Consider the following 11,688-nt stretch of genomic DNA (forward strand, 5'->3'; position numbering starts at 1 on the left):
ATGAACATGGGGTAAATTCTTTCTATTCTCTTGCAGGGTCAGAGATATGTTGACCGATGTTATCAAAGGTGCTTCCAAGTAAGAACTGCTAAATTACTATAGATGATGGTTTTTTCCCATATTTTCAATAAAGAGAGGGACACTGCTCTTTTTCCTCCTAGGTCTTGTCAAGATGATGATTTTTACCTTCATTAAATTTAAAGCATCCAGGTTTCATGAGTGTGTAGATTTAGAAGTTTCTCTCTGAGGTACATCATGAAATGTAGCCTTTTAGAAGTTGATGATCAAATCAGCAAAGGTTCCATGCGTAAATTAGGAAATTATTGAAGGCAAGAGATACTGAGAGACTTCAAAGAACTTAACTAAATACCTTGTTGTAATTATTTGTAAGTATCTCTTATCTGAAAGGAGATAGTTTCACTGTTCTGAATGATGACATTCCACTAAGACTCATGTATCTTGTTTTAAAAAGCAAAATAGAAATCCAGAAGTTATTTTTACTGTGATAATGACATCTTTGGATCTGGAATAAATGCCAGATTGGCAGTGTAGGTATATTTTTACAGCAGCAGTCAAGGAAATTTTTAGAAATGGAAGACTGATGCAAACAGTCTGTTGGTCTGTAAGTGGTCTAATACAGTTTTATTGTTCAGCTGCTTTTGTAAAACAACTTAAGAGAGTTCCATCAGGATTATATTCCAGTATGTTTTTCTAGGAATGCTAGAATATCAACATACTTCCTTATATGCAGCTGAACACAGCTATATTCTCCTTCTTTTCTGTCAGTGGCAGGTCTTCTTTCTGGATTTCCTTAGAGGTTTGTGCTGTCATAGAAGTTAGCACTCTTTGAAACCTATCATTTTCCATGATATTAGTGGTTTCCTAGTGCAAGGAAATAATTAAAAACTTTTTTTAAGATGATACTTCAATAATGGCTGCTCTGCTAAATCATGTGATGCTGTTGCAATGAAGTGGCATCTGCCTCTCTAGCATTCTCCATTTGAAGATATTTTTGTTTTGTCCTCTATGGAGATGGTACTAGCTAAGACCAACTGCTGCATTTCTATAAGTGCTACTTGCTCGCAGGGTAGCAGTCCTAATTATAGTGGAAGGAAGCTTCTGCTTTTATACAATTTTGTGTGTGCTGGCTATATAAAAGACAGACAAGAAAAAAAAGACCAAAACACTTCTCTTCTCTGTTCTTTAATTCCTGAAGACGAAATGTAACAGGTTTCTGCTGAGCTAGAAGAGAGTCCAGTGAAGTTGCTAGGTGCAAAGGCCTTCCCTTCTGGATCACCTGTAGCATAACTTTTCTGCTTTGAGATACATGTTTTGTTGCCGGCATCTCTATTATGTTTCTTAACTGTTTGCCTTTTTATGTTCAGAGACAGCCCAGTGGTGAAAGGAAACTCTATTTTTGCTTTAACTGGCCTTGCTGTTGCTGTAGCCAAATACGAAAGCAGCCTTTCCTCAGACACTGAAGGAGTGCCTGAGGTGAGTGAATCTAGGAGAGTCCCTTCTCTTGTGGAATACAGAGAAGTAATATGACCAGGTGTTTGGGGGGCTGGTAAGTGGATGTGAAGTACCTTTCATTTTCAAGTTCAAATTTCACCACACTCAGTGAATGCCATCTGTCAGATGCTGTGATCTATACAGAAACAGGTAGTGTGTGTATGGGCATTGTCACAAGAAGCATAATGACTAACTCATTTATTTGATGGTTTTGACAGATGAGATAGAGGTCACTTTATGGACACTGAAAGCCAGCCAAACTGTTTTTTCGTGATTTCATAATTTTTGGCTCCACTGAACAGTGCTTGATCAAAAGTAGTGTCTGGAGAGTCAGCATTGGCAAGTAAATGATGCTACTTACAGTACATAGGAATGACAAAATAATCTCATTCATGATGGATCACAGCCGGAACATCAGCAGCTGAGCTTCTGTTAAGATAAAACTTGATTTAAGAAAAAATAATGACTATTTGGATTTGATTTTTGCAGACTGAACCTGATTTTATTCCTATGAAACACTGGATTTCCATGGTCACAGAGACCCTCTTGAGTATTGTGAATAGCCGCTACCAACCTAAAGGTCAGGTCTTCCCTTGGTTCTATCAGGTATGTGCTGTGGTATTACAGGCAAGGCAACATATTTCATACCTGTATTTCATACCTGGAGTTCTAATAATGAAGTTTCCTGGTTCTGTTTGAGCTGTGGTAATTGGAATAGGGGAAAATCAAAACTTTTCTTGCTATTGTTCTTTTTATATTTGTGTTTGCTTTAAATTTTTGTCTTTATTACCAAAATGGTAAAAGCAACATGCAAGGAATGTAAGATTGCAATACATCTGTGTTCCTCTTTGCTTTATAGGTGTTCATTTTTAACTCCTGAAGTGCTGAGTGTTACTGCCTGGAAAAGAGTAAGAGAAAAAGAAATACAAAATACTCTCTTTTCTGTTTTTCTAGAAATCCTATTCAGGTGAAAATACTGCTAGTATTATAGCTCGATCCTGTGCAGCCACAGCTTTGTCTCTCCTGGTGCCAATTTTCATTGTATCATGTAAGGAGAAGATTGAGGAGGTCCTGAGTATGCTTACTGACAGGTTACCTGGGAAACCAAATGCTGATGAGTCTCAAGCTGTTCAAATCCACATGGGTCTTGGTTTGGGGATGTTCATCTCACGTTTGTATGAAGAAAAAGTCAGGTAAGAAGTACCATATTTAATGTTGCTGTGCAAATAACTTCCTTTTTCTGCATGTGGCCTTAAGCTCTGAGGAATTAAAGTATTTACAAGTTGCAGGCAAATGATTCTTGAGGGGCTTTGTAATGTTTCTTAAAAGGTGTCTCTTATTATCAGTCTTCCCCCACACTTTAGCCCCCTCCAGAGCTATCCTAGGTATTCTGTCATTCTTTCAGGATGACTAATTTTCATAATATCCTCAAGTACAAAGTGCAAAGCAGTCAGCTAGAAGAGCGACATGTGGCTCTTCTAAAAGGGACTAGTTACACTAGAAGACATAATTGTAAAATAATTCACAGTCGTCATTGGTTGCTTTGTAAGTGGTGCTCTGGACACTGGATAGTGTTCACTTACATCATGTGAGTTACACATGTGAGGATGGAGCTACAATGGAAGTAGAGTAATGGGCTGTCTTTAAAGCATGCTGTTACAGCTATGTTTGCAGCACAGAGGTGTTCTGAAGTTGTTAGAAAATGCCTCCTTTTCAGAAAGGTTGGCCTCAGTTGCAAATTTCTGGTGATTCCAGAGAAATTAAGAGGTAGATTTGGCTTTATACTCCTCCAGTTTCTTGACTGCTAGGGATTTTGTCTTCCTATATACCCATAATAAATGTTTAGTTAGTACACAAGCACAGGTACCAAAGAGATTTGATTGGCAGTTGTTTGGTGAAGCTAATGTTTCCAAGGCACCTGGTTTTGTTAAAACTGAAGCACTGCTGAGTTCTAATCTTCGTGCTTTGGTGTCTTGATGCCTTGCTGCCACTGACTCAGCCACGTAATTTAGGAATGGTCTACTTCTGGATGTTCAGTCAGTGGGACAACTGAGCTACACACAAGTATTAAAAGTCTCTTAAAGAGAGTGAAGTTACATCAGCCCAATGTTTTGGAGTATGTGAATCTGTATTTTGGGGGGTTGTGGGGGGGGTTTTTTGTGTGGTGGAGGGTGTTAAGTGAATACATTTATGTAACCATTTCTTGCAGACTAGTTTTACTCTTTCACTGCCCTGCATAATTTGAAAGCGTAATCTTATACATTCTTCAAAATATTGTCTTGCAACAAATCAAAACTCACAGGGATGTACCTATAGCTAATATCAGATCACAGAGTTAGTTTCCATTAAAGATGTCCTGTACATTATGAAAATGGTGTACATGTTTTATAAGAGGGGAGTCCCTATGATATATTTGGAGTGAGATGTAAATGCTTCTTTTTTTATCCGTAAGTTAGGGAATGAGGTGGAGAGAGATCTACAGAGCTAATAGTGTAAAATGTAATGAATTTTCAGCATATAAATACTTACAGGTCTAGCTGAGATCATGTTTTATCAGGTACCTCCTCCCATTGTCCAGCATTGGATTTTTTTTTTGTTTCTGTTTTGGTTTGGTTTTGTAGTGATATACCTGGTCAACAGATGAACTTGGTTCTCATGAAGTCCGTGGATGTGTTGGAGGACTGCTGCTTTGACACCAGTCTGGAGTACAAGTGAGTTTCCTGTATTACTGATGATACTTTATTTTGAACTCTACCTTCCTAATTCACACTTTCTTCTTTAATTCTGCACAGAACAATATAAAAATAGGGTAAGAAGACAACCTGTTCTGAGTACTTCCGTAGAATCAACAACTTGTGCAGGCTGGAAAGGCCCTTTGGAGGCTCGCATCCTCCCTAAAATAGAGGCAGTCATGGACCTGCTCTACATTGCTTAAGTTTTTACAGCCAAGGTTTGAAACCCCTAAGACTGGAGACAATAAAACACGTGTCAATTGCCATGAGAGCTAATATAACATGGCAGCATGTTTCTCCCACAGTAGAAGAAGTTGTTTCTCTTTCAAATCAGGGAAGGAACCACAGTATCTTGAGTGGCTCAGTGTGAATGCGTAAGGTTTTTTTGATTTGGAGCATGACTCTGCCCAGCTCTTCCTTGTTCAAAAGCAACAGCAGTAATTACCATTTGCCTTTGCCCTCCTTTGTCCAGTGCACTTTCTGAAAAGCTTTGAGGAGTCACAGCTGTGCACCATTGGGCTGTGAACCTGTACAGCTTAGTGAGGATTTCTGTTGCGCTTTGAGTGGCACAGGGTGAGACACACCGTACACAGGGGCTGTACCAGCTGCACCCCTTTGTTGTGCCTGTTGCTGCAGCCTGTTAGCTGGAGATCAAAGCCTCACGGAAGAGCCAAGCCAGACTTCTCTGGCGGCAAGAGGTTGCCAGAAGAACATGAAACAATGGCAAGCAAGAGAGGGAAGATTGAAGAGGGGGTAGTTTTTTGTGCTGGCTATGGTTTTTAAAGGTTAAGAGGAAGTTGGTGTCTAACATGAGTTCTCTCTGTGTGAAAAGAAGTAATGTACAGCTGTAAATGCTGCAGAGTTGTGCAAATTTTGTATTTCTACACTTGTGAACTGCTATTCCAAGGGAAGATCCTTTCCAGCCTTTTCATCCAGTGTGACATAGGCATGATTAGCTGTGAGAAGTGAGCATTTTCACCAGTGTTTCACCTCTGCCAAACTGGTGATTTTCACTAAAAGTAGGCGGCTGTCAGTGTTTTCAGTATAGGTCTGCTGAGCCGTGTAGGTGTGGGAGTTGGTGCTATCCGGGCTCAGGCTGCCCCCGGTGGAAGGCAGGGCTCTCTGCAACCTGATGCTCTGGCAGTAAAACACTTCAAATGTGCTGGGAAATCTCAGGTATCATGTAGATGACGTATACTTAAATACTCATTTTATGTAGTTCACAAATAAGGTAGCCAAGTGAAATCAATTGTTAGTTGCAAAAAGGGGAGCAGACAAGGTGAAGTTTTATTCCTGCTTTAGTCCCCAAATTATGTTTTAAGTCTCTGTTAACAGCGAATAACATAAAATACTATAGCTCTAATGAGAAATTACATTTTCTTTCTATGTCGTTTTTTCAAAAAGCAGTAGTGTAGACTTGAATTTAGAACTCTTGTATATAAGCCATGTCCTTATTTTATTGACTGTTCATGAATTCAGATATACCAGTTACTTAAAATGGTTTGTTTGATCTTTGTTGGAAAAAAATACCCCTCCCAAGACACCGCTCCAAGTCTTCTAGCCATGCTCAGTCATCTTTAATCCCCAGTTACTGTAAAACATTTGCTTATAAATATGACTGAAGTTATTCTCAGATGTTTCTTTTTTACCTAGCTGAGTAAAAACAGCAGCTCTTCGCATTTTTAAGTTGGATTGGAGAAGCTTAGGAGAATGCCTAAGATCCTAGCCATGTTCATTTGACTGCTCACTGCTTGCTACAAGCAGTGTCAGGGAGATGTGCAAGGGGGAAAAAAGTCATCTCCAGATAAGAGCTGTTTCTTTGAGCTATTGTGGATGTGTGCCAGTGAAAGATCACCTTCAGAGCAGTAAGCGTCTCCTGTGCTTTAGTATCTCATGATGGAAGCCAGAACTGTTTGGAAGTTTTCTGACAAAAGTGATAACTTGGAACGTGTTATGGGAGCACACATGCAGAATTTAGGAAGAGATCTTTAGTCCAGAATGGAATTTCTGATAAAATCTGAAAAAGAGGCGGAGACTGTGGAGATGTTTGTGCCAGCTGCCCCATTAAATTATGTCCTTTGAACCTGTGTTCTGGTTGCAATTTTAAGTATCCTCAGCATCAGTTGGTTACGCTGGATATGTCTGCCCTGATGAAGCTGCTCCACTGTTGCATGTGCAAATTTTAGTACATATGGGTTAGAATGCACACCTGACCATTCCTCTTATGAATGCAGGTGCATAGCTTCGTCTCTCTACAGCCATCTTAGGTGCTCTCTGGCTTAATCACTAGTTTCATTACTTTTGCAAATGGAACAACTGTTGTAGGAGCCTGACAGCACCAGATCCTAATACACCCAGTGAACCTGCAGTTAGTATGTTTAACTGGGATTTCCAAGTTTGTACTATCAGGACAAATCACACGTAGAAGTTTGGATCATACTTCCTTCATACTAGTTGATGGTGCTTGTTATTGGGACTATTGGTTCTTCAGAGGCAGAAGGAATAATGAGGCTGTATGTGTAGGACTCATTATTTAAATACACATTTTATTCTTATGCTCTTCTTTCATCCGGTGTTTCCTGAAGAGGATGTGTGAAATAAAAAGCATTTGTAAAATTGACTGTGGTAATAAATTATCAGGCAAGGCCAAGAGGTCTTCTTGCCCGCAAACCTTGTTGGGGTTTAAAGGGAGTTCAGAGCAGCCAAAGCTGCTTAATCCTTAATCCTTTCTCTTTTGTTTTCTCTTAAAGCACTGGATGTATTTTAGGAGTAGGACTTGTTCTTTCATTTATGAGTCACAGTAGCCAAACAGAATCACGAGTGCATGTTTCCGCTTCATTGCGAAAACTCTGCAAATACCTGGACAGCAGTGAGGACCAAAGCAGAGGAGTCCAGGAGGTACGACCTATTTTATCACAAATTTTAAATCTTCCTTTTACTTTGTTGCCTCCCTTTAATATCTATAGTCTCTTTACTGAAGCTTTCTATCTGTAGTACTGGAAGGCTTGATTCTATTTTTTTTTCACAATATATAGGTTTGTGTCTGCTGGAAAAAAAAAGTGACAGTAACAACAATAATAAGAATAGAATAATGTGTAATGCTGCACAGACGTTAAGAAACTGCCTGAAAAGATAACAGACCTGATCCTTTAAAGGTCTTCTTTAATTCCTTAACCCCAGATTAAACTGTTGAAAGTTGGATCTTGAGTAACTATGGATATGGGTCTCTTACATACAATTGTTTACTGCTCGTCTGATCTACTAGAAAGCAGACAACAAGTTACTCTGAGAGAGAACTTAAATGCTAATACTTCCTCCTTCAGTATGCCTTCTGTATACTTCTTTGGAAGTTGGTGTCACTAGCTAATGTGAATTTTGTATTTGTGCATGCTGCTGCAGCCCCATTTACTGTTCTCTTTATGTTTTGAACACTTAAACTGAGCTCTGCTAAGTTTGAGCATGCATTTCAGTGGGGTTTTTTCCAGGTTTTTTTTCCTGTAAGTTTTGACATGGTCCATGCACTTGTCTTGGACCATGTACTTGCCTGTAACTCGGCTGAGGTAAAACCTGAGAATGAAAACTGATGAAATTGGAATAGTTTTCAACAGAAAACAAAAATCAGAACAAGCAGATGTTTTGCACGAGAAAAGCAACCCTGTCTGTACATGATGTATGTAAGCCTGCAGCAGCTGAGCAGTTAGTTGCATAATCCTGGTTTTCCTCAGGAAGTTAGTATAGATTGATAGTATTATTCTTTTCCCCCTGTTGGTAGTGTTCTGAAAGCTCTTTATTAAATGTCTTCTTCGATGGAGTTTAATTTTTTGGCAGTACATATGTGTTGGGGATTAGCCTTTTGCAGTTTATGGTTCATGCATCAAAATTACTTACAGCTATGAAATAATTTATCTGTCCCCAGAGATCTTCAAGTGCATGGTTAAAATTAAACTGAGTTCAGTACAGCAACTTCTGAGATAAAAGGCAGCAGCTGTTTAACATCATGAGATAGTTTGGGATGAGAAGCAAAACCTACCCATTTCAATTAAAATCTCTGTAAGGATTTGTACAGTTGAGTAAAACTTGGCCAGCACTCTAGGATGAATGCTACTATATGAGATGCACAAGAGGCTCTTTCAGAGCTGTAAATAACTTGGATATAACCCTTTACTTGAGAAGTAATTTTGGCCTGATGCAGCAAGAGGTACAATGTGCACATTACTTGCTACAGGTCAAATTGTTGTCAATCCTGCACAGTAGGTGGGTGCTCTCTGCTTGCCTTATAGTCATGTGTTGTTCTGCTGCTTAACTTTGGTACAAAGGAGGTTAAAGAGTTGGCACACTTGGCTTGTTGCTAGTTCAGACTTCACTTCCTTATTCTCTGTGACTAAGGCAGAAGAACAGAAAAGCGGTGTTGCTGGTGAATCCTTCTGGAAGGACAGGAGGCTGGTGTTGTGGCCTATGCCACAACAGTGAGACGCTGTTCTACATGCTTATTTTCTGGCCTGGTCGACCTGCTTGTAGTCCTGATGGGAGCACAGCATGCTCAGTATGCTTACATAAATAATGATCAGATACTGTTTTGAGAGAATAGCTACATTTGTGTGGAAGGTCAGGAGTTTGACCTCTGCAAAATCAGAAGTACTTCCAAGCTTTAGTTGTGTTTGTTTAACATTATTAGCATCAATGAAGAACCTTTCAGAGAGGGAATAAACATCTGAAAGTATTAATTGAAAATGTTATGCCTTTTTTGTCATGCTGGTGCATTATTCAGTGTGACCATTGCTACAGTGAGCTTAATTAGACACTAACTAAATTTTTTTTCAGGTACTTGCCTATTCTGTGGCCTGTTCCTGTGTCTCCGCTTTCAGTGTTGGAATCATAGAAGCAGCTGAGGCTGAAAAGGCCATGAGCAAGCTACGGACCTTAGCAGAAAATAATCAGCAGGTAATAATTCTGTATTTGGGCTTTGCTTCAGTTCTCTTTTTATCTATTTAATATTGGATAGTGCTTTACCCAGACTGTAATTCAAGACAATTATATTGATCTACTTTCATCATTAACTAATATTGAATGTATTGTGCATACTGTGCAATTACTAAGACTCCCACTTTATTCATTAATGTGTGTAGTGATTACCAGACAGCAAAATAAAAGCAAGTTGTATGTGTTTGATTGCATTTAGAAGAGAAATTGTTATATTTGGTGCCTTTAGTCCCTGTGTCCTGCCATTTTTAGTTTCTTTTACAGCATATTTCTATAAATTCTTTTTCTTGGTGGGAAAATACATCAACTGTTCTCTTCTGAGTTTTTGGTTTCCCTTAGCCTCCAGACAATGCATCAAAACCATAGCCACAGCTTCCTCCAGGTGTATGTTTCATCCCTGTTGTTGAGGTACCCCTCAAATTGCCAAAAATAATCTCAGTATTTTAGTGCAAGTTCTTTTCTGGTTAATGTTTGCCAGGAAATGAAGGAGCCGGCAAGGCAACCATTTTGAATCAAAGCCTGCTATTACACTAATCAACTGTTCAGAATGTTTATCTCAAAAATAGGAAGTCAGAGCTAATTACCTGTGCTAGAGCTTTTTATCTTCATATCTACGAAAATCTGAAACTAAGGCTCGATGTTCCAAAGATTTAATCTCAGAAAGTCCCATGTCACTTGACATGAGAAAACACCTGAAATAAGAAAGTAGCTGGTATTCTAGACAAAGACATAACTTCTAATTGTTGGGAAATAATAAATATCTAAGTAATGTTTCAATAATAAATATGTAAAAGAATATAGAATCCTTTGTAAGATCTGTTTTTTAATAAATTCTTTTCGCCTTACAGACCTACAGTTTTGCTTTAGCTTTAGGTGCAATGGTACATGGATTGTCAGCTTATGGTCATGGGAAAGCTGAAGACCTGAGTAACAGACTAATGCCAGCCTGGATAAAAATTGTGCTTGCAGAGGTAAAGGAGTTTGAATTCATATCCTGGGTTTTTTACTTGTTCTGTTGTTTTATTTTTTTGCATGGGTGGGGGTAGAGGAGGGTGGGGAAGGGGTGGTGTGCAGTTTAAAATTAACAGTAGGGACATAATTTTCCTCGCTTCTGCAGGAGTGATGCTAGAAAAAGTTACGACTATCTGAATGTGCTGTTTAATTGATATTTGGAAGCAAGAGTATAACTTTGGGCTGTTTGCTAAAGGGAAAAGAATCCCTGTTTCTCTTCTACCTGAATAATTTATGAGAAATGCTTATCTCAAAGAGGTCTTAATTTGGACATTTTTACTAATTTGGAACATTGTCCAAGGATAAAGTCTAGATTTTTAAGTGAAAATGTCTTGTGAAATTAGGTGCTGCTTGTCAAAACTAGAGTAAAAGAAGGGTTATTACAGTGCCTTAGTTATAATCATTTCAATTTATCTAGAAAAGTTAGGTGTTTCTAATCAAATTCTAAACTTAGACATAAAGATTGCAGCTGAAGGTAATTATCAGGTTTTGAGTTGAATTGCACTGGTATATTTTGTGAAATACAGATTGTGCTAGGGAAAAAAGTGATTTGTCAATCCATGATGTTTTCATATTTAGAGGAGTGAGGAGGAAGCTCCATATAAAGCTTTCATTCACCAAGAGAGGGATTAATGTTATATACCATGCTGGAGTCTGACCTGAAAAGGCTGTTGGGATTAGAGGTGTACTAGTGATAGTAGTCATGGTTTTTAAGTTGGAAGAAACAAGCATTTTGTCCTACAGTAGTGTTGTGTCATCACATTGACTCCCTGGTCCTGAATTATGCTTCCAGGGTTCTCCAACAATGGAGCGTCTGGCTGCTGTCAGTGGCCTGGTTGCACTGGTGGGCTCTGAAGGAGGCATGATACAGGTGAGAATATGCAAGCAAATGGTACCTTAATCTCATGGAGAAATTTGGCTAGAAGGCAAGCATCCTCCCCATTGCTACAGCAATGACTGTAAACCAGGGCATCACATTTTTGTAATAATTCATTTTGGGTACATACCAAGTAATATTGAATTGCAGTCCATAAAATGGCGTCTCTTCTGTTTTGCCATAGTATGGCCCATGTGCAATGCCACTGGGGAAAAGTTAACAGCCATTTAAGCTTTCTTCTTTTCTCTCTCCCACTCCCCAGAGAAAGGCATCGGTGAAAATGTAATCTGTCTTTTCAGAATTTGTTCTCTGTTTGTTGCTTCTTTTTTTCCCTCTTAGAAAAGTCACCTTTCTTTCTTCTTCTCTGGCAGCTGAAATCTGAGAGCATTCAGTCCTCACACTTTCAAAGTAAGCTGAATGAAGTGATCAGAGCCCTTACACAGGTAAGAAGGTAGCCTCTGTTTCCTCCTTTGGATAATGGACTAGCATACCTTCACACCTTGCACAAGCAAGGCAAATCTTTTTGAAGGAAACTACATAGCATTTGTATCCAGCTTGAATGAGGCAGTGTAGGGA

The 11,688-nt window shown here is 39.0% G+C and overlaps 1 protein-coding gene across 3 annotated transcripts in view; it reads left to right on the plus strand.

Annotated features, from left to right (window-relative positions):
* FOCAD (focadhesin) overlaps positions 1-11,688 on the plus strand; it is a 93,456-nt gene that overhangs the window by 68,580 nt on the left and 13,188 nt on the right. For all 3 annotated transcript variants that reach the window (XM_008630855.2, XM_017730599.1, XM_017730600.1), the window contains 10 exons: positions 37-78; positions 1,386-1,494; positions 2,002-2,118; positions 2,467-2,705; positions 4,134-4,223; positions 6,995-7,142; positions 9,066-9,185; positions 10,073-10,195; positions 11,029-11,106; positions 11,484-11,555. In XM_008630855.2, the coding sequence (XP_008629077.1) occupies positions 37-78; positions 1,386-1,494; positions 2,002-2,118; positions 2,467-2,705; positions 4,134-4,223; positions 6,995-7,142; positions 9,066-9,185; positions 10,073-10,195; positions 11,029-11,106; positions 11,484-11,555 (1,138 nt within the window). The remainder of the gene's footprint in view (positions 1-36; positions 79-1,385; positions 1,495-2,001; positions 2,119-2,466; positions 2,706-4,133; positions 4,224-6,994; positions 7,143-9,065; positions 9,186-10,072; positions 10,196-11,028; positions 11,107-11,483; positions 11,556-11,688) is intronic.

The sequence above is a fragment of the Corvus brachyrhynchos genome, unplaced genomic scaffold, assembly GCF_000691975.1.
Source record: "Corvus brachyrhynchos isolate BGI_N302 unplaced genomic scaffold, ASM69197v1 scaffold93, whole genome shotgun sequence".
NCBI lineage: Eukaryota > Metazoa > Chordata > Aves > Passeriformes > Corvidae > Corvus > Corvus brachyrhynchos.